The sequence below is a fragment of the Anser brachyrhynchus genome (genome assembly GCF_964034855.1).
Source record: "Anser brachyrhynchus genome assembly, chromosome: 1".
Lineage (NCBI taxonomy): Eukaryota > Metazoa > Chordata > Aves > Anseriformes > Anatidae > Anser > Anser brachyrhynchus.
Genome location: NC_137694.1, coordinates 149143872 through 149167310, shown reverse-complemented (window position 1 = coordinate 149167310; position 23439 = coordinate 149143872). Strand labels below are relative to the sequence as shown.

At 47.5% G+C, this 23439-nt stretch overlaps 2 protein-coding genes across 4 annotated transcripts in view; one reads left to right on the top strand and one right to left on the bottom strand.

Annotated features, from left to right (window-relative positions):
* Positions 1-3830: 3830 nt before the first annotated feature.
* Positions 3831-19837, bottom strand: LOC308187760 (uncharacterized protein; the record flags this gene model as incomplete). The annotated part of the gene is made up of 5 exons (XM_080576066.1): positions 3831-12500; positions 15161-15385; positions 18308-18458; positions 18815-19560; positions 19788-19837. The coding sequence occupies 5 exons, from the start codon at positions 19835-19837 to the stop codon at positions 12368-12370; spliced, it is 1305 nt and encodes a 434-aa protein (XP_080432192.1). The 3' UTR covers positions 3831-12367.
* The window catches only part of IRS2 (insulin receptor substrate 2), a 30525-nt gene continuing 26715 nt past the window's right edge, over positions 19630-23439 (top strand). For all 3 annotated transcript variants that reach the window (XM_080605139.1, XM_080605138.1, XM_080605137.1), the window contains exon 1: positions 19630-23394. In XM_080605139.1, coding sequence (XP_080461265.1) covers positions 19878-23394 — 3517 coding nt within the window. In that variant the 5' untranslated portion in view covers positions 19630-19877. The remainder of the gene's footprint in view (positions 23395-23439) is intronic.

Genomic DNA, 23439 nt, shown 5'->3' with positions numbered 1-23439 from the left:
GTCTGTGGGGGAAAGCTGCTCTGAGGTAAATTTAATTAGCTTTGAAGCCACCGTAGTCACTGTAGTGCCTGTCTGTGTTTTGTACCTTTCTGGTATAGGAGGGTGTTTATCATTTTTAACCTGTCAGTAATATATTCAAGATAAATCAGAAAAATCATTCTTACAGTGTCATAGGAGCATATACATGAAAGTTTCCACTGGTTAAAAATCAGAGCCAAATCCACACCAGGAAGGATTTGCCAGAATAGCCTTCCCAGTGAGCTCTCTTAAGACAGGGATAGTCTGTATAAGCAAGTAAAATGCTTTCCCTATGTAACATACACGGGCAAAAGTACAAAATAGTCTGTCCCACTTTCGTGCCGTAATAAGTGGGTTTCCCCTTAGGCTTCCATTGGTATAAGAAGGATGCAAGAGAAAGCACCTCACTGGTCATCTGTATGACTGCCAAGGTTACTTGTTACGCCAGCCTCTGTCTGTTTAAAATATTACAGCTCATTTTATACTGTCACTATCAAGACTAGTCCTACATACAGCTACCACCAGCCACACGACTGTAATGTTGTGTCCATAGGGTGGCTACTGATCATATTCTAGTGCACAGTTAGCACACAGAAGAAAATAGGTAACCCATGGTTTTGCAGAGATACCCTAATGGAGAGGGGCCTATTGATTTGGACTTTTCTCCACCACTAAAAAGATTAACTCATTTATTTTTTTCAACCTCAGAGAAACCAACGTGCGTCAGCTCTCCTGTGGTAAAACCACAGTCAAGATAAGGTGCTTTAATTTTGTACCGAGGTCAATTTTCCAAGGTCAATCCCAGGCAAGAGGACAGGGCTGACCTTGCTGAATGAACCTTGTGGCAAAATTAAAGTATCCAGCATTTGGCTGTATTTCCAGTTTAGCGTATCTATCAGTGATTTAAATGCAAAAATATCATATCTTTTTATTAGCAAAGACTTAGTCTTTAAAATCTGCTTTTCCATTCCCTCAGAAGCAATTCTGTAGCTCATCCTCCGCATAATGCAGAGCACAAGGTTTATCAAAAGGACCTAAATTCTACATGCAATTGAAATTCTCTGTGGACATCTGTATCTACGATAAGTCCTCTGAAACAGGGAGCAGTGTGTCCAGAGGGTTTCGTTATCCTCGGTGATGCAATTTGCGTTTGGAATAGTCATGTCTACACAGTGCTCTGGAATAGCTGTGTCTCCACTGCTGTTACAACACTGCTGCTTTGCATTCTTGGAAGATTCCACAGTTTATTGCTTTGCCCTTCTGTTTTTTTCCATGCTGCTCATTGTGAAAGATCCCACCAGAAGGCAATGGAGTATTTCCCACGATTTCTCTCATTTCATCGCAATGCTAGAAGTGAGCTGCATTTGCATTTTGCTTGCATTTGTTGGGCACTGGGCAAGAAGCGCTGAAGACCACTAGGATGTTCCTGGTGCTATTTGTATATCTTTAGGGACAGGGACACGTGCATAGCTGAAACTGAGCAGAGACATCTGACTAAACTAATGCATGAAATGGTGAGGCTCAATAGTGATGCAGAGCAGGGACAGCCAGCTATTTCAACAGGGTTTGAGGATATTAACTTTCAAGAGCCTTAAATGGAGAAATTGCCCTACAACTCTAAGAGTGGAACATGTCATAAGAATTTCTCTTGGCACAGTGAAATATAATCATCCATTTTCATCTGAAGTCTCACCATTCTCATTTGGTAATCATTTCTGTGGAGATAAATCCACAAGAAAAAAAATGGTCAGGATTACTGTGAAGGAGTTATGTGCAACAACTAAGAAATTATCTGGCTTATATGAGTTGGCAATGCACAGGCATTTATTGATGAATGTCAACATTTGGAATTAGCTAATTATGTTTAGGACATTAATATGACCACTATGGCTATTCTCACTTCAGATCATACCTAACAGAAGGCAGGATTTTTCTATAATGTCGCTAAGACAGATGATCACCGCAGGAGACTTGCTAATATTAGAACGATGTGATGGATATGTCCAAGAAACCTACATTTTTAGAAGCACTGGGCTACTTAATGCCTTTTTTTTTTCTTTTTTTTTTTTTTTTCCCCTTTAAGGGCAAATATAGAAATTGGAAGTGCTGTGATTATTCTTGTCTATCTGATAGACTTAGCATACCCATAGTCCCATCTTTCCCCCGTTTATGAAGCCTTTCACTGGATGCTGAACTAAAGAAAGGCTCAATTATTTGAAACCTACTGTAGACTGTGCATTAACAACACTGAAAAACTTGATCTTGGATTGGCCATGTTTGCTTCACATGAGAACTATTTCCTTTATGTTATGCAGATTTTTTTTTAGAGCAAAGTGAACAGGAAAACACCGAGACATTCTGAATAGTAGAAAAAGTAGTGACAGTGCACTTCTCCATCTGGTCAGGAAGGCAACAGCCAGAGATGCCCTACAATTCAAATATGAAATGAAAGCAGAGTTTTGAATAAAATGCATACCCTCTTGGGGAAGAAGTCAGGACATTTGTATATAGAAAGGGTTTTAATATATCACATAGGAATTTTATTGAGTTCTGCAAAGCTTTTTATGTCGTAGAGCTGTGGTATGAAAATCATTTCAGAAGTTGTAAGGTAGTTAGGGCAAGAGAAAAGGGAGAAATATTCCATGGAACTATAGAAAGAACCTATCTCTGTGAGTAGATAAGTGATCTTATGGTATCTCACACTATGCACAATTTATTTGTTGCTTTGCAATGTGGAATGTGAAAGGACAAACTTGTACCTGCAAACTGGTGTAAAAAGCTGCCATCTCAGATATCTACAGGTTGCCCAGGACCGTGCCCAGGCAGCTTTCGAAGATCTTCAAGGAGGGAGACCCCACAGCCTCTCTGGGCAACCTGTTCCAGTGCTCCATCAGAAGTGCTGCCTGGTGTTCAGAGGGAGCATCCAGTGTACCAGGTTGTGCCCCTTGCCTCTTGTCCTGGCACTGCGCACCTTTTGAAAAAGCCTGGCTCTGTCTCCTCTGTACCCTTCCTTCAGGTATTTACAGATATTGATGGGATTCTACCTGAGCCTCTTCTTCTCCAGGCCGAACAGTCCTACCTATCTTGGCCTTTCCTCACAGGAGAGGTGCTCTAGTGCCTTTATCATATTGTTGGACCTTCACTGGACTCTTTCCAGTATGTCCATGCATTGCTTTTACTGGGGAGCCCAGAACTGGACCTAGTACTGCAGGTGCGGCCTCGCCAACACTGAGTAGAGGGGGAGGATCACCTCTTTTGACTTGAAGGCAACACTTTGGCTATTGCAGCCCGGGAAGCTGTTGACTTTTTTTTGCGATGAGGGCACATAGCTAGCTGATGTTATCCAAAAGGATCCCAAGTTGATCCTTTTCAGCAGAGCTGCTTTCCAGCTGGGTGGCCTCCAGCATGTCCTGGTGCCTGGGGTTGTTCCTCCCCAGGTGCAGGACTCTGCCCTTCCCCTTGTTGAACTTTGTGAGGTTCCTTCAGCTCACTGCGGTAGGTGCATTGTTAGAGAAAGGCTGACCGACACAGAAAGTGGTGGTTAGCCTTTGAAAAAAAAGTGCATTTAGACAGTGCTCTGTCTCTTGCAAAGACTGTTTCTGAAGTCCACAGCCACTTTTCTTCTCCTCTCTCCTCTTAACCATGCTAAATTTAACTTTCTTCCACTTCTCCATCTTTTTATCACTGTTGAGTTGTATACATAAAATCAGTGAACATGCCATCCCTTGATTTCCTTTCCTTCTTGCATAGATTGGACAGGTGTTCATCCAGTGCGGGCATCTGTGGCCACAGTTGCTGCAATGCATGGGTGGGAAAGATGAAAAGGAACAGGTTGTCATTGCCCAAGAAATATCCTCTGTGCCAAGAATAATAAAATATTGCTCGTTCCTTAATTGCTCAATATCCATTCCAAAATAGAGTATTATCTTTGCCGGAAGATTTCTTTTCTAATACCTGTAGGTCAGTATAGTCATCTGCTAAATAAACAGGATTCTGTATTCACCAAAGGTAAAAATTACTTAAAATCTCTGTAGTTATTAAAATGTTTGTGTAGTCAAGAGTTGGGTGGTTTACTTTATGATAACTCAGTCCAAAGCTGAAGCATAATGAAAACGAGACAGGAAATTTATTCCGTCATTTTTTTCTGTCATGTACCTGCTGTTAGAACAAACTTACATTCTACTCATTAGGCCATGCAAGAGTTGCCACATTGGATATGTATGAATCTGAAGTAAACAGTGGAATGGGATATAAAACAACAATGATGAAGAGCTGTTCGGCAGATTTCATCTGAGGGTTGTTTTACATTTACAAGAAGTGGGACCAAGGGGATGCTCACCTCCCTGGTCCTGCTGGCTACACTATTTCTGATACAAGCCAGGATGCCGTTGGCCTTCTTGGCCACCTGGGCACACTGCCAGCTCGTGTTCAATAGTGATGTTAGAAACTGGCCATTCAAGGAGGATGACATTACTATGGAGGCTGTATACACTACAAAGTCAGAGATGGATGGGCGTCTAGCCGTCCATCAGGAGACACAAATAAAAGTGCTGCTTTTAATTTGTGGTGAAAGCTACCCACAGTCAATTTAGTTAGGAATATGTCATTTGGGTCAAAAAACCAGAAACGACCAGACACCATTATGCACATAGCAGCTGTTTGAATGATCCTACCTACAAAAGGTAGGACATCAAGCAAGCCGTTCTCAGCAAAAGAGGCAGCGTGACCATAACCAGGTGAGCACATGAAGGCTGCAACGTAAGTACAGCCGATACTGAGAATCAGGAATCAGCTGCTAGCTACATAAATGGAAGAATTCTGTACTTTATAATTGCACCAACAAACTCTATTAGTCTACACTACTTCGATAGGTGAGGAGCCCTTGGCATTATGCCATGTGCTTCAGAGGAATTCAAGCATTTGACATGGTTGCATAATTTGTAGCAAACGATATGTGTCTCATGGCTTGTTTCCTTCAAGTCCTTGGTTATCAGAGAGACACTCACATCAAGAACCTCTGATGTGCACGATGAAGTCTTTGGGGCATATGCCTGAAGGCCTGCATGCCAGGATTTCCTATCCACAGTGACATGTAGTGAAGAAAAAAGTTTGGGCTGGTTGACAGGTTTTGTTGGTGTAGCTTGCATAAATAGAGAGGAACTGGTCAACACTGCAAATGCCTCACACATAAACTATTTTGTTTGATGGTTTCTCAGTCCCTTAGAGAAGACACGTACTTAACATCAACAACAGGAAAGATATTTTCTAACATTGGATTTTCACTTACATAGAGTTTATTTGTAATGTATTTGTATTTCTAGAGGTCTCCTACCTGATGACCCAATAACTTTGTTCAAATTACAGGGTTAATAACTATATTGATGATTATCAAAAGTATCTTGGAGAACCCAAGAGTGAATTTAAAAAACTTGAGATACAAAAGCCAGTTTCTTTCAAGGATTTCCTGTCTCTTTCATCACTAGAGCAGAATTGTCAAATGCAAAAGAAATTCTTCGCCCACTAGCCAAAGCCTTTTGAAGTGATCTGTGTGCCCAACTCACAATTGCACACTCTCAGAATGCTGAAATCTTTTGCCAAATGGATTGATAGGCTAGACAAGAGTTGTTTGAAATCAGCTTCAATACCTCCTATCCCTTCAGATAGCTCTCTTACAGATTATTCACGTCACTATGGTTTCTTTGTAGAAGAAAAGAAATCCACTTTTTACTTTAAATTTTAAACACATTTTAGAACCTAAAAAACTGTAAAAAATCAAAGCGTAGTAAAAGTAATATTTAAGTAAAGCAAATAAAAATTGAATGAATTTAATTGTTATTTGAAATAGAGAATGCTTTCTTAATTTGTTCAGTATTTTTTTTTAAATACAGTAACTTTAAAGATCAGTAGTATGTATTTATAATCATTACTTAAGTGCAAAGCTGTTTAGTTAAGAACTTTAAGTTCTTTCATAAAATTTAACTAAAATAATAAAAAACTCACAATCCTAGTCCACTTTGTAATTTTTGTAAAGAAAAACAATGGTTTTAAGTAATTTTTGGTAGCTTGAATATGCACAGGTGCAGTTGCTTGTTCCAATTTTCCTCGTGATTATATAACAATATTTTTTTTTCAGTGAGGAAAAAAAAAACAAAACTGCAGTATGGATGATCAAATGTATATGTGTGCAGTTCAAAGAACGAAATCAGAACTAATCATCCTGGTCCCCTTTTATTTTTTTTATTTTTTTTGGGGGGGGGGGGGCAGGGGGAGAAGGCACTTTAAGGCATGATTCATTCCATTCTAATGTAAGCATCCAAAATAGGTCAGATTAATTGAGCTCTAAAATGTCTGTTTTTCTCTATGGACAGAGACGTGGTCACCCTAGGGAATGACTAGTTTAGGTGTGGTTATTTAGTTATCAAGTAAGGTGAGATGATTTCCACCCCATGTAACTGGTGTAATCAAGAACAAATATCTATAAAGAAAGAAATGTTGCCTCTACAAAAAGGTTTCTAATATAATAATATGTGCTAAAGCTCTTGTTCCACATTCCCTACAGTGCCCTAGATATTGTAAAACTTGTAACTTGAAATTTTTGTCTCAAAGAAAAACATGTTGTAATACTGCATTATCCTTCATTCTGACTTACAAAAGCAATTGGACACTAAACCTGAAACTAGCACTTGCCAAGAAGTACATGGCAGTGATCTGATTAAAGATGTGCACACAGAATTCAGTGTTGATTCATATGTGTACGATAATTACTACACAGAACAGCACAGTAGTGTGTGTATATATATATGCATGTACATGTATGTATTTACAATAGAATGGTTGAAAGGCAATTATAGGTAACAACTGTAGTTAAGGAAGCAACTGAAAGCCAGCAGACCCATAAATTAATAAATGTCATACATTAATAAATGCAGTATAGCATTATGCGAACTACATCTACGCAAATGTAGGGATAAAGATAAGAACGTCTGTGCTTCATGTAGGACTATTCAGGACAAAAGAAATCCTAGTGATGACACAGTTCCATTGCTAGCTGTGAAAAAGAAAGACACATTCAGTGAATATTTCTGATTTGTACTTAGAAATGAAAATAGAATCTGTATGGCTGAAATGACATCTATTCTGACATTCCTTTAAGTGGATGGTAAAGAGCATCTATTAACTTTTTGAATTGGCAGGCCTGGATAACTTGATTTAAAGCTTTTAAAAGGAATCTTGTATTGGTGCTTTCTGGCAAAAAGTCTTGGCATACTGGAGAAGTCCAAGGGGCCTAGAATATCTAATGCTATGCAGATATTTCAAAAGTGTAAACAGGGTAAATGTAGATGAGTTAACTTGACCTTGGTTCCGTGTGGAAGAATGGAACAGCTGATATGGGACTCTATCCATAAGGAAACAAGACATGGTAACATAATCACTGCCAGTCAGCATGAATTTATGCAAAACAGGTTAAGTTAAACAAATGGAATAGTATTTTTATGAGGTCAGAATTTTGATTATTTGATTTGTTTAATAAAGGTAAATATGTTGACAAAATAATGGCTTTCAGACTCATGTGAAGCATTGATATTGAATAACATCCTGATTAAAATATTAACATCTGAGCAAAATCAAGAAGATATTTATTAAATGAGATTAAACTGTATAACTTGGACATTCAACATGTAATTTTTAACTAAAACCTACCAAGTATCACCAGTGCAGGGACCAAAAGAGAAATGATGAGGAGAGATTACAAGCAGGAAGTAATATGAGATGACTTTCCAGCTAAGCAGAAACAATATGGATACTAATATTGCCAATTAAAGGCCATATATTTTGGGAGGAGGACATACAGATTGCACTTGCAGGTCTGAGGAGTGTAATGTCTTTGAAAAAAATGGGAGGGCAATGGTTGATAGTCGACTTTTTAGTGTAAAATGACATGGAGTTGGCTAATGTGATTACTCCGGAAGGGGTCAGAGATGTTCTTCTAATGGGACGATGGTCAGACCAAATTAAGCTCTCCGTAGAGAAAGGCAGAAACAATGAAAGCTACCACTCAACAGCCACATTTTACTCTGCTTTGAAATATGTGAACGGAGCAGTTTATTTGGGATACACTGCAAACACAGTGGAAGAAGAAACGGTTAACAGGGCTTATGTACATCTGCATTAGCAAGTCACCGAACAGGAGGGAGTATTTCTTTGCTGTGTTTGGGGAAAGGAGACTTTGGCTACATTATTTGTAAATAAGATTGCACAGCTTTGCTGCCTTTTATGGTGGCTTTTTTTTTTTTGCTTGCTTGCTTGTCTGTTTTAAAGCTTTTTGATATTTAGTAAGCATAAAGCAAGTCTCAGAGGGAATCAATAAGCTCTAGACAGTGCTGAAAGTTTTGAGATATTTAATGGGAGACATGACAATTTCCTGTTCATTTTCCTGTCTCCTGGTCCCCAGAGTTTTGCTGCATGGAGGTGGGACAGTCCCCTGGTCCCTTCCGGGGCAGTCATTGTTGTCATGAGAAGACAGAGCCACCTGTCCACCCTGTCTCCCTTTTCCAGGAGCATCAGAGAAATGCTTTCTCTACTTTCTGCCTTCCTGGAACACTTTGAAAGGGAAAGATGTTAAAGAATCACTCTAAGTCTCACCCCACTTTTTGGTTTGGAAAGGAGAAAGCACATAACAAAGCAGTTTGATGCTAACTTGTGAAGATATGTCACACATTTGCCAGAATGCATGCAGCTGGTCGAGCACCCTCATCTCAATATTGTCCAGTCTCCACAGTCAGGGTTTCAGATGGAAACCAGAGAGCAGGAAAAGTGGCCGCTCAATATTTAGGTCTCATTTCTATATGGAGCCAAACCTGAAGTCCCAGCTTGGGATGCTGAAGGTCCCTGGGATTTGCCAATCTGGTAGTATTAGGTAGGCTACTGTAGGGAAGCAAAAGTGAAGCTGAGGAGAAATAAGTGGGGAGATGCATATCTGTCGGTATTCCTCAGTGCCAGTGGATAAAATAGTAGCGATGTCTGGTAATGTGATGGGGAATCAGAATGGTGCATTGGGTGATGTTAAGAGCCCTCATGCTGCTCTGCAACAGGAACATATACCCCATATGCCTGAGGGTGAAAAGTCACTCACTGCATTATGTTTCTGCAGCCTTTCCTCTCTGACCTGACACGTGATCCTGTATCTGATCAGTAAAATAAGGGGGTTTTCAATCAGTTGCGTCTAGCACATCAATTCATGGAGCAGAGGAGTGTGCAGCAAATCTGTGTGAGATGTGGGCCAAATGGAGACAGGGGTCAGGCAAGAGCAAATGTAGAAATCCCATGGTTAATGCATGAGACAGACTGGGAACAGAGAGGCAAGTATGGGACAGGACTAATATCAGGGCTGGGAGGCAGCAGGAGTCAAAAATCACCTGATCTAATAATCACCAACATTCCTATGATTCCATAGGCATGAAGATCAGTATAGACAAAAATGGACACAAATGGACAGGTTACCTCTGAATAAAGCACCAATGAACCTATGGCTGGAATACCATGCCTGCCCCTCAGCATCTTCACCACTGTACTAAAGACACTTCTGGCTTCTGTTTTTAATCCCCTCCTCTAAACAGCCTGTAATTCTGCCCTTTCTAAAACAATGACCCAACAGTTGGTGCCTTCCTTCTTTCTCTATCATCAACAGTTTGTGAGAAGGGAGAGGGAAAAAACGAAATGTCTTCATTTTGCTCCTCTCTGGCTTCCCTTGCTGGCTAAGCATCTGTCCCACAGCTGTTGCACAGCACTCAGAGAGCAATGAACAACTTTAAAGTACAGATGTCTTCCAGTTTTCTGATTTTCAGCAAAATTGTTAGGGTTTGGCCTCGTAATGCCTAAAATGTTTCCTGAAGTTTTCAGTTTTGTTTCTGATAAATTCCGAACCGGTCACCTTGTATCCATCCATGCAGGCAAGCAAACAAATGTACGTATTTCTCTTAGCCATCTAAAGGGTAGGGAGCACGTGTAAGTTAGTTCTCCAGAGTCCCTTTACAGCCAGCAGAGAGAGACATTTATTTTCTGATGGAAATATGTCATGCCCATTTCAGGCTGTCAGTTTGTGATCATTAATACCAGAGCCGTACACAAATGGACACAAGCAATATAAAGCATATCTTGAACGTTTCTTTTAACATACGTTGAATGCGTTTGTTAAATGAGCAGAGCAGAGTATTGAGTCCACAATGGCGTGAGGGTGTCAAGCTACTTATAGAATCACTGAAGATGCCCAGCCTGGCATAGAGATGAGTGCTGAGAGTGGATGGTATCTGATTAGGCATAAACTTCCTGGTACAAAGTCAGTGTCATAACTCTTTGCAAAATAAGATAAATTAGTAGTTGCAATTGTACAACCAATACCTACATTACGTAGCTATATATTATATCCTCCAATATTAACAGGAATATAAATCCAGACTCGCTATACTGTGAATATACTCACTGTAAGGCTTCAGATCTACCAGTAGAATGGATGAATGACTCTCCATCACTTTTTGAGGAAGTCTAGAGGTTAAAATGCATTAGCTATCCAACTTTTAGATAGCTGAGATGAATTTGACCTCACCAGACATTCAGGAGGATTCAGTCCAGCTGAGCTTATAGCATCTCTTCACTTATGGATATAACATAATGGCCACTTAAGGTCTGCATAGGAAGACTTAAATATTATGCTGTAGTTCAATGACAAGTTGTTTGTGCCATGGAGGACATCAGATCACCGAACCCCCAACAGTTTGCTTTAAAACCCATGTTGCTATAACAGATACAACTTGAATTATGAATATCTATTTATAACTGACTCGTGAGACCTAAGGAGAAAGTATAAAATTTGTTCAAGAAAACCAATGTGCTTGTTGAAAGAAAAGAGGTCGTGTGGACTGTGATGGTTTTCAACAGCTGTAACATCACTTGTGGACATGCAGAGCAGAGCTGCTTCGTTTATGTAAAGTACCCCCAGACTGTACAGCACTAAAAAGTGTGAGCTCCTGAGCCTATTCATAAAAAGGGACAGAAATTAATTTACTGGAGCTAATTAACTTGAGACAAAATATTGTCAGTCCTGTTGGCTTGTTTTCAAAAAGAAGGGAACCTCATCAATTGTGTGTTCCTGAGTCCTACTGAAACAATTAAAAGGGAATGCTTTAAGATTTTTTAAAATTACTGAGTCCAACTGGAGGCAAGATATTTCTTTAAAGTAATATGTAAATTTGATGTGTGTGTGCAGCGTAGTTACAAAGTTGAACCTGCACATGGAAAGAGCAAATCGAAATTAATTATTATTATTATTAAAGACAGCGTTCAGAAGTGAGAAACTCGACAATCTGCTTTTTCCTAACTGAAAGTAAAAAAGTAACTAAAATCAACATGTCATTAAATTGGGTTGCAAAACTATTTCAGTATTATCCGTCTAAAGGATTAGTAATGTAAGGATGTCTGAGCGTGAATGTTTTGGGGATTGCGATTTTCAACTTGCTGGTATTTCTTTAAATGTAGCCAAGGCAGGAGAGTGGCAGACAACTGTTGTTTTTAAACTTGATAATCCTGCAAGAGTATCTAGATCACTTACCCACAGGCATTTTTCAGCAAATGTTCAATTAACAACTTGACAGCCATCCACTGACTTTAAAACTATCTGATCTTTTCACAATCGATACCTCGCGTCTGTGTAATTTATACCACTGCGATGCAGTTAGATGTTTAGCACATTTGCTGTTCTGACGCGTTTCTAAACAAAGAAAAAAGGTCCCGTCGTTACCAAGAGGGACACCACCCCAGGGCAGCGTTACAGAGGAAACTAGGGGGCAGATACATCAGCTGGGAAAGGTAAAACAAAGGCCAAGCTGCAGCACCATCCAAGGACCTTCGGTCAGGTCCGAGTCAGTTGGGACAAAAGAAGTTTTTGTTAGCAAACAAACCCAGAACGCTTTGTACCAGAAATGAAAGGCCCTTTCAGCTCGCTGGAAGGGGTGAGAAAAAGATACCTGGGAGGCTGTGTTTCCGAGGCTTCTGCCAGGTCCTTATACAGCTCCAGCTGTAGGAAGAGTTTTCTTTGCTGGGGTCGCTAGGAGGTGGTGCACCGGGTCTTGGCTGAATGATCCACGTCCATGACAGCTGCTTTTTAGAGACTGCAACATCTGGCTTTGGAGTTATTCACCTTTAAAAAATCTACTTCCGTAGCCTTGAAAGATTTCACAAAGTCAGCAATTCCTTAGCCAAAAAATGATTACAGTTCCCATCGTGTCACAGAAATAAGTGAATTTCTAAACTCAGATGTATCTTGAACTTCCTATATGCAGCTTACCTCTCCTTATTAGATGATCTGAATAGACGGAAGAGTAATCAAATGGACATTTCCCATTCCCTGTGGGTTTGGGGGAAAATATTCCAAACCTCCTTTACTGATGTAAGACACTTGGAAGAAAATAACACAGCGAGGAATAGAACTGAAAGACAAAAACAGAAAAAAACGGAAGCATGTAGGAATGCAGTGGGGCACCCAGAAATATTCTCTTATTGTATGATTAAATACAAGAGATGAAATTAAAAACATGTTCATTTGCTGTGATTACCTCATACTCTCCTGTTATTAATGCTGTCTAACGTTCCTTTGCAAAATCAGCAGTTTAACTGAAAGCACATTCTTTACTTGTATTTGATTTTGCGGTCTCCCACTTCACTAATGAAAATATAATGTTCACATGAATATTTTATTATCATAAAGTGACCATTTTGTTCTGTGTCCATGAGCACTCAACAGACCACGCATGACATCTTTTTTTTTTTTTTTTGGAAATTACTTGACACCAATTACTGTAGCAACTTATTATTATTTAGACATATAAATTGCGCCCAAGCATGGCAGTGCTTGCTGCTACAAGGATCTTGGAGATACCCACTCCTCTTTGTCCTGCCCCACCATCCAGCCATCCATGACAGAGTCTGTAACAGCGGCTGGGGTATTCAAGCCATCAAGCCCACTGACTGGGAGAAGGTTTTATTCAACCTCTAGTGTAGGCACAGGAAACTGCATACATTTCTAGTGTCAATAGTTTCGTACTTGTTTTGTTCGGGTGCTTAATCTTTCTGAAATTAATATCTGCCTCTCCACTGCATAGCTGAGAAAATATGGGAAAAAAGTGATTGAAAAAGATATTCCACCTCTTCCTTCAGCACACGTGCTGCCTTTTGTGCTTTCTTCATGCATCTGAGCACACCAAAATTTGTAAGGTTGGCACTTTTCAGTTCTTCTTTAAACCCTGAGCATGCCTGCAGCGTCCATCAGTTAGGCAACTGGCAGGCTGAAGCTTCTCCTTGTCAGCCATACCGTTTATGGGGCTGCAGAATCGCCTTTCCCATTTGACTCCCCACGTCGGCAATCTTCCTCAATTCATTGTATACATACAATATATACATTAAACAAAACAGAAGGAGGCCCACCATTAATTACTCATCTACACAATGTCTAACACAATGGGAGCCTGGGGCTCCAGTGAGTTTCCCAGAGCTGTCTAAATAATGCAGATAGATGATAACACTCCTTGAAAGCAGCCAGTCCATTCCGAGGGCAAGCCTTCCTCATTTTATTCACATAAAACTTCCACTGAAGGGGTACACTGAAAGAAGCAGGCAAGATTTTGTAGTGACAAAATGTCTCTGCAAATGTCTCTTTATCTCCCTGGCGCTCGTGTGTGCACAAATTAAGCCAGCAAATGCTCTGCATGAGTAAGAATTGCATCGATAGCATATTCCAAACAGTAAGGGTAAGGGGACAATTCATAATCACAATAACTCATAGTTTTATGCTCTTTATTTTGCACCATCAAATAAGTAGGCAGAAAAAGAAAAAACATACAAAAAAGAGAGAAGGCTGTTTTTTCCCTTTTAGCAGTAATAAACTTGGGGCTATTTATAAGGTGTATATATCATAGAAATCCAATAAAACAGGACTGGGAGTAAACATGAGATCATCTAGACTATCCCACTGCCCTGAGTCAGGACAACTGTACTTGTGTCACTCCCGATAAATATTTGCGTAGCTTAAAATGCTCCAGTGATGGGGACTCTATAAAAATCCCTTGACAATCTACCCCAGGACTGCATTACCCCTGCTGCTAGGAAAATTATCCTCGTGTTAAGATAAATGACTGAGGAAGTTAGGCTCCCTTCTGAAGTTAAAAGCAAATCAACAAAAAAAAAAAAAAAGAGGAAAAAAGAGTTACTACCTAAAGCAGATGCAAAGGCCATCTGAAACAAAGACAAATAGCCAACTGAATTGTAGGGCAGAGGGGAAAGCTGAATGCCTGGGATTGTTTTGCTGGGGAACAGCCTCCCGAAGCTGTAGGAAACAAACAGACAGAGGCCGGAGTAACCTGCCTTGGGAAGGAAGCAAATGAACGGATTTTCAAACAGAAGCTACCTAGAAAGAAAGAGTTTGAAAAAGCAGACCAGAAACCAAACCAAACCGAACCAAACAAAAACTATTCTGCTGGAGTCCCATTGTGTTTGAGTGAATTTTCTGTAAATAGTGCATGAAGGAAATATTGAATTCTATGATCAGGCTCTTCTCGAACAGAAATACCTTGAAAGACCCTAGATCCTGGCTATCCCTGCAGCTCAGGAGAGTACACAGAAAATCTCTTGGGAAAAAAAAAAAAAAAAAAAAAAGGAAAAGAAAAAAAAAAGGGCACTGTTTCCAATGAATTTTAGATATGTGTATGTTCTTCTCCTGTGCAAGAGTGGTATAGGCTTCAACTACTGTTTGCAAATATTTGCTTCTATTGCTTCACGAATGTTCTTCCTAAAACATGATCGGTGATATTCTATCAAGCTTTTTTCTTAAATAATAATAATAATAATAACAAAACAGCATTGTTTAGACTCCAGGTAGCTCCAGAAGGCAGGCAGGCAGCATTCCCCCCCCCGGAGCATCTCCTCCACCGGCGGGGTGCCCGCCCCGCAGCCCCGCCGCAGCCAGCGGGGGGCAGCACGCACCCACGGCGGGCCCCGGCCCCCCCCCCCCCGGTCCCGGGACACCGCCGGGAGCCCCCCCGGGACCCGCCGGTGAAGCGGTGGGTGCTCCCTGAGAGGCCTTTTTTGGGTGCACCTGTCGCGGGAAGAAGAACGGTCTCCGTGCTCGCAGCACCGGGACCTCGCTCGCTGCTTGCTCGGAAACACGGCTGCTCCGGACTTTCCGCTGGCAAGACGAGCGTTGAGATGGGAGAGATCTACGCGCGGGAGAACACCCAACGCTGCACTTGTCGAAAAGTAATAAACTGGAAATAAGGCGTGCTCCGGATTCCCCTCCGTTTTCTTTTTTTCCCCTCCCATGCTAGAATGGACGAGCAAACATTTACGTTGTTTCAGTGTGTATTTAATACAATTAACACAAGTCTCGGTATTACTGAATATGCACAAAGTTGTGTAACCGTAAGCCCGATTTATTTAACCTGGAATTGTCTGGAAATCTGCTGGCACAATATTCACTCAGACGAGTAATCCATGCTCAAGAAAGAACCATTTTCAGACCGTACGGTTGCTGACTCTCTCCGCCTCATGTGCAAAGCCACCCGTAACCGTTTTCATAGGAAAAAGAAACAAGAAAAAAAAAAATTGGCAGCCCCAATCTCAGGGGGTGGATCCCTCAGAGCTGCTCTTGCTACAGAGGCGTAACACGCCGGTAGCTGCTGCTAGTGAATGCGTAGCATCAACAAACAGATGTATAAAACTGCCCGGAGAGATGGCCTCTCCTCCTGGCCAAGTAACACAGGCTTCACAACTGGGTAGTAGCTCGGTCATGGTACATTAGCCCTCAAAGGAGCTGAGAAAGGTTAGAGAGAAAGACGTTGATGGGAGTTCATGTCCTCTCACAGTAAGGTTATGAAATGTATAACCAGAATGACACTGTATCAGAAGTATGCAAACAAATGTACAAGGGAATAAACTGACTTCACCTGTTTATGTAGAAGTTCAAGGACATCAAAATATAAATCACTCTATTTTGTTGGAACAGATAACTGTACTCCAGATAGCACAAGAAAGTGTTGCTGACGCACATAATCTTTCTCTACACTTTTCCCATGGCTTGACTACCATCAGCTTTGTGATCCTGGCAACAGGTAGGAGGCAAGAGCCAAGCCAAACATCGAGCACATCCCTTTCAACTCTTGCTCCTTATCCTCAAACGGAAAGATATTTCAAAATGAGATTTAGACTAAGAACAAACAAAAATGAAGCACAGGACAAATTCTGGAATTCAACCGACTCCTGCATCCTGCTTCTCAGAAGGTTTTGAGTAACCTGGCTGCGATCTGGAGCAATATTTAAATATACCTACATATTCATAGCGCCCGGTGCTCACAAAAAATGGATCCTGCATGTGCTGGGCTTGTAGAATCAAGCTTCCCCACGTACCTAAAAACAGCTGCACATCCCTAGAGGTAATACTTTTATCTGACCAGGTGCAGGCAACATTTAACTACTGTTCCAGCAAACAGCCTGCCCAAGCAAAATTCACTCACAGCTTGCGAAGTTCATTGCCTGCAAATCACAGTGTTGCTGGCCACTGTTTATCATCTGTCCATATAGTTTAGTAACCAAAACACAGTCTAAACACATTTATAAATAAATTAAATGATCACCTGTCTTCTTTTGACATATAAGGACCCCAGATACTCAAGGAGTGGAAGCATGACATCAGTAGGGCTGCGTGCTGGCAAAACTGTATTTGGTATATCTAAAGACAGCTTCATAAGTAAGGTTGGTGTAGTCCTTTCTTGGCATGTCCCTGCCAGTTGAGGGTGGAAGGAGTAACATGTTATGACTGACATAACTGTGAGCAAATGCCCCTAACACAGATAGTCCATTTTGATAAGTCTGACCATTACCTAACACAGCTTATTTTTCTTGGAGGAAAAAAAAAGAGATGGCTGGAACACGGTATGCTGGCAAAAGCACAGTTTAGCAGGCATGAAAGTTGTTAATATGAGCACTGTTTTGTTGGTCTACTTCATATATTGGCAAAGCATTCCCAGAAGAGACTTCAAGCTAGAAGATAAATGTGTTGAAACAGAGATGGGGCAGGGTGATATGACAGAAGAAAAGGAATGGGAGAGGTAAAAGAAAATTGTTTTTTCTTTCATCATGATGGAATTATTCTTTGGAGATGATTTAAGCAAACATCCTCTGGCAAATCTACTGCAGTTACTGAAGATGCCGCTGTCCCTATTTGCCCACCCCTGTGTTCTTCCTGAGATGGCTCAGTGGAACAAGAGAACAAGTGCTATGCTTCAGCCACCCAGATTCATAGCCTGCCTCATTGAAAGCCCGCAGAAATTAAAGCTAGTATGCTACACGACACATGGAAATAGCTGAAGTATAAGACATGCCAGCCTGTAGGAACAGTGAACTGTGGCCGAGAGGTGGGATGGAGCAGTGGTGCTAGTCCGTTTGTTTCAATTAAATGCCCCTGTAATTACACTGAAATGACTGGGAAAATTTTCCAGAAGGGGATACAGTTTTGAAAAACAATTCAGAGGAGTTCAAACTCTGAATGAGGAAGACCACCTATGTAAACTAGAGTCATTCATTCAAGAGGGTTGGTCATGCAACAATAGTTGTGTTTTTGTTGTTGTTGTTGTTTACCTGAAGTTTATGCACACCTGAGAACCACTTCCTGTGCTTTGTACCAGTTATACACGAAAAACAAAAGAAAACCAACCAAACAAAATAGGGGAAAAAAAGCTTGTTATGCATCAGCCACTGCTAAAATTAAATGATACAGATACTCTTTATATCAATGTCAATATAGAAATCAATCCTGAATGCTAGTCTATCTCAATGCCTGTCATACAAATTGTTTGCTTAGTTCTGCAGCTAGTCATTACATCAAAACGTTTATTGAACGCGTTGTAATGACTTACATATATGTAAATACCATTTAGACAAATGAATATTCATCTTCTTTAGCATGTCAGATGTAAGAATGCGTGCGTAAGGTCACCGAGTGTATTTCATAAACGTCTGGAAAAATCTTTCCAAATTTGCAAGGGGTTTCCAGACAAATGACTCCTGACAGTGTTTACGGGCCCAGATTGCTCGGAGCGGCAAGAAATGGTTCACCTAACTCCCCTGAAGCCTGCAGCTGACAGCCTGTCGGTAGCACAGCCACTACGCCTGCTTTTCCATACGAAACCTTCCGCGTTGAGGTCTGCTGTGCCATCACGACGCGTCATCTAAATTTACAATTCCCTACCTCTTCCATGCATTTTCCAGACACAGGAGCCGGCGCCCGTTGCCAGGACAGCAAACAGGGTCAGGACGGCTTGCTTTCGGCTGGGGCGCGGGGAGGCGGCGAGGACCTTGCCCAGGGTGACCCGGTGAATCAGCAGCGCACGGCGGGCGCCCTGGGGAGAGAGGTCAGGGCCTCACACCTCCACCGCCTGCCTTTCTCCCCCTGCTTCCCCTTCCCCAAGAAACAACCCAAACCCCGCCACCTCCCAGCCAAGACCCAGCGTCTCCCGGTGAGGCGGCGGGGGAGGCCCTCCTTCAGCAGCCGCTTCATGGCAGCCTCCCAGCATGACGAACCACCACGGTGGTCTTCCCCAGCCTCTCCCCCTCCTTCCCTCAGCTGCTCATTTCCAAAGGAGGCTGCGGGCGGCCCCGCATCGCTTTCTCTCCCCCTTCATCCCCTTTATTCTTTCTTTTTTTTTTTATATTTGCGCGACCGCAGCCTCACTTTTCTCCCCCCTGGGGTGCGTACAAGAGGCAGGGGCACCCCCACCCGGGGAACGGGGGTGCTCGGCGTGAGCCCCGCGGCGTAAAAACGGATTTATCGCATTAAACAGTCCCCGCTCCAGGCGGCGTTTCCCCGCCGCACGCAGATAACGGCGGACGAGGGAAGGAGAAACGGGGGGGGGGGGGGGGGGGGGGGCGTGAGGTGGGCGCCGCTCTGCGTGCGTGCGTGGGGAGGGCTGACGCACACACACGCGTGTGAGTGTGTGAGCGCGTGCGGAGCCAGGAGGAGGGGCGGTGGGCACACGCACACGCCCGGAAGCTCGGCTCCGGGGGCCCGCGGCGGGCGGGGCGCCGCCACCTGACGGCAGCCCCCCGGGACGGCGAAGGGGTGCGGAGGGGCGGCCGGCGAGCCCACGGCCACCGTGCCCCTCGCCCCGCCGCCGCCGCCGGCTCCTCCGCCGCGCTCCCCGCGTCCCGCCAACGGTCGCAACGGTCCCTGAGGCGGGCACGCTCCGGGGGCGGGGCGCGGCCGGGTCCCGCCGCCGCGGGCGGCGCCTGAGGGGAGCCGGGGGCCGTGGGCGGGAAGGGGCCCGCCGCCGGGGGCGGGGGGAGGCGAGGCGCCGGGCGGCCAATGGCAGCGCGCCGCCTCTCCGCTTAGCGCCCGCCCCGCCGCGCGATTGGCCGCGGCGGCCGCCGCTCGCGCGGCGCGGCGGCCAATGCGGGGCGGCGGCGGCGGCGGCGGGGTCCCGCCCCGTCTCGGTGTGTGAGCGCCTCGGTAACTCGGCGGTCACGTGTTGTTTTGCTCTTTAGTTGGGGCACTCGGTGCGCGATGCGTTACTCACTGCCACGCTCCCGCCGGCGCAGGCAGCAGCGGCAGTGCGAGCAGCACCGGCAGCAGCCCGGCGCGGTGGGAAGCGCTCGCAGCGGCAGCGGCAGCAGCAGCAGCAGGAGGAGCGCCGCCGCCGCCGGCAGCCCAGCCGGGGAAGCCGGGGCAGCACCAGCCGCCGCTGCCGCCTCCTAGCGCGGTGTCCCCGCTGCGGGCGCCCATCCCGGCCCGGCGCAGGCAGCGAGCCGCCTCGGGGCCGGGGATGGCGAGCCCCGCCGTGCTGGGTCCGCCGGGCTCCCCGCCCGGCCCCAACCTGAACAACAACAACAACAACAACCAGGGCGTGAGGAAGTGCGGCTACCTGCGCAAGCAGAAGCACGGCCACAAGCGCTTCTTCGTGCTGCGGGGCCCGGGCGGCGGGGAGGAGGCGGGGGGCGCCCGGCTGGAGTACTACGAGAGCGAGAAGAAATGGAGGAACAAGTCCGGGGCGCCCAAGCGGGTGATCGCCCTGGACTCGTGCCTCAACATCAACAAGCGCGCCGACGCCAAGCACAAGTACCTCATCGCCCTCTACACCAAGGACGAGTACTTCGCCGTGGCGGCCGAGAACGAGCAGGAGCAGGAGGGCTGGTACCGGGCGCTCACCGACCTGCTCAACGAGGGCAAGGCGGCCGGGCAGGGCTCGCCGCGCCGCCACCTCCCGTCGCCCTTCGCCGCCTCCTGCAGCGCCGCCGCCGCCTCCTCCCTGGCGGCCGCCGGCGAGGAGCTCAACTACGGGCTGGTCACGCCGGCCGCCGCCGCCTACCGGGAGGTCTGGCAGGTGACGCTGAAGCCCAAGGGCTTGGGGCAGAGCAAGAACCTCACCGGCGTGCACCGGCTGTGCCTCTCGGCCCGCACCATCGGCTTCGTGCGCCTCAACTGCGAGCTGCCGTCGGTCACGCTGCAGCTGATGAACATCCGCCGCTGCGGCCACTCGGACAGCTTCTTCTTCATCGAGGTGGGGCGCTCGGCCGCCACCGGGCCCGGCGAGCTGTGGATGCAGGCGGACGACTCGGTGGTGGCGCAGAACATCCACGAGACCATCCTGGAGGCCATGAAGGCGCTCAAGGAGCTGTCCGAGTTCCGGCCCCGCAGCAAGAGCCAGTCCTCGTCCTCCTCCTCCTCCGGCGGGGCGGGCGGCGGCGGCGGGGCCGGCGGCTCCTCGGCCACCCACCCCATCACGGTGCCCGGCCGCCGGCACCACCACCTGGTCAACCTGCCCCCCAGCCAGACGGGGCTGCTGCGCCGCTCCCGCACCGACAGCCTGGCCGCCGGCCCCAAGTGCGCGCCGTGCCGGGTGCGGACGGCCAGCGAGGGCGACGGCTGCCGGGTGGGCTCCGCCGCCGGCAGCCCCATGAGCCCCGGCCCCGTGCGGACCCCGCTCAGCCGCTCGCACACGCTGAGCGGCGGCGGCGGAGCCCGGCCGGCGGGGAAGCTGCTGCCGGTGCTGGCCGGGGGCGGGCTGCAGGGCAGCCGCTCCATGTCCATGCCCGCCTCGCACTCGCCCCCCTCCGCCACCAGCCCCGTCAGCCTGTCCTCCAGCAGCGGGCTGGGCTCCGAGCCGCCGCACCCGCACCACCCGCAGCGCCCGTCCAGCGGCAGCGCCTCCGTCTCCGGCTCGCCCAGCGACGCGGGCTTCATGTCCTTCGACGAGTACGGCTCCAGCCCCGGCGGCGACCCGCGGCCCTTCTCCTCCTCCTCCACCGCCAGCAACCGCAGCAACACGCCCGAGTCGGTGGCCGAGACCCCCCCGGCGCGGGACCCCGGCGGCGGCACCGACCTCTACGGCTACATGGCGATGGAGCGGCCCCCGAGCGGCCGCCTCTGCTACCGGCCCTGCCCCGACCCGGCGGCCGACCGGGGCCACCGCAAGCGGACCTACTCGCTGACCACCCCGTGCCGGCAGAGGCCCCCCCCGCCGCAGCTCTCCTCCGCCTCCCTCGACGAGTACACGCTGATGCGCGCCACCTTCGCCGGCAGCGCCGGCCGCCTCTTCCCCTCCTTCCCTGCCGCGGCGTCCCCCAAAGTGACCTACACCCCCTACCCCGAGGACTACGGGGACATCGAGATCGGCTCGCACCGCAGCTCCGGCAGCAGCAGCACCAACCTGGGGCCGCCGGCAGGGGGGGGAGGAGGAGGAGGAGGCGGCGGCGGCGGTGGGGGAGACGATGATGGCTACATGCCCATGACCCCCGGCGTGGCCGCGGCCCTCGGGCGGGGGGGCCGGGGAGGCGATGACTACATGCCCATGAGCCCCACCAGCGTGTCCGCCCCCAAGCAGATCCTGCAGCCCCGGCCCGGGGTGGGCGGCGGGTCCCCCGGGAACGGGAGCAGCTACAAGACCAGCTCGCCCGGGGAGAGCTCCCCTGACGACAGCGGCTACATGAGGATGTGGTGTGGCTCCAAGCTGTCCGTGGAGAGCTCGGACGGGAGACTGAGCAACGGTGACTACATCAATATGTCCCCTCGGGACCCACACCATGGGCCCCAGGCTCCCTCCCTCACCCCCCCAGACTTCTTCTTCGCCCCTGCGGGGCACGGGGCCGGCGAGCCCCCCAAACCCGGCTGCTATTCGTACAGCTCCTTACCCCGCTCCTACAAGAGTCAGGGCCTGGCTAAGGACAGCGACCAGTACGTCTTCATGAACTCCCCGGGGAGGATGATCCCGGAGGAGGCGGTGTGCGGCACGGGTCCCTCCCCGGCCGGCACCTTCGCCCCCTCCAGCCACACGGTGCCTTCGCCCCTGCGGCACAGCCGGACCGAGAGCTTCCTGAGCCAGCGGTGCCAGCGGGCGGTCCGGCCCAGCCGCCTCTCTCTGGAGACCTTGCGGACGATGCTGCCCAGCATGAACGAGCACCCCCTGCCTCCCGAGCCCAAGAGCCCCGGGGAATACATAAACATCGACTTCGGGGATGCCGCCGTCTATTCGCCCCCCTCGCTGCCTGCCGACAGCCCAGCCTCCTCCCTGGGCTCGGGCACGGGGCAGAGGCGCTCCCCCCTCTCTGACTACATGAACATTGACTTCGGTTCGCAGTCGCCCTCGCAGTCGGGCACGGTCTCGGTGGGCTCCTTGGAAGCGCTCTCACCGGGCTCTTCCTCCAGCACCAGCCAGCCCGACGGGCGCTACCTGAAAGCGGCTGTGGGGGTGACTTGTTTGTCCAGCCCGTCCGACGGCGGGGATTACACCGAGATGACCTTTGGCATGGCCACCACCCCGCCCCAACCCATCGTTCAGAAGCCAGAAAGTGCCCGGGTCACCAGCCCCACGGCTGGGGTGAAGAGGCTCACCCTCTCTGGGGTGGAGGCTTTCATTCTTGCCAGCCCGCCCCCGGACCCCAACCGCGGGGCCAAGGTCATCCGGGCCGACCCCCAGGGGCGCAGGAGGCACAGTTCGGAAACTTTCTCCTCCACCACCACTGTGACCCCCGTGTCCCCCTCCTTTGCACACAACCCCAAAAGGCACAACTCGGCCTCGGTGGAGAACGTGTCCCTCAGGAAAAGCGAAGGCCTGGAGGAGGAGCAGGGCAGCAGCCCCATGTGCCGGGAGACCTCGGCTGGCTTCCAGAACGGCCTCAACTACATCGCCATCGACGTGGTGGACGGGACCCTGGCAAACTGTGACAAAGCCAGGTCGAAAGCCAGGCACGTCCTGAAAGGAGGTATCAACGGAGTGGAGACGAGCGCCTATGCCAGCATAGACTTTCTGTCTCACAACCTGAAAGAAGCAAGTGCTGTGAAAGGTGAGTAGCGACGTCTGACGGTGCCTGCCACGTGTGTGGCTTTGC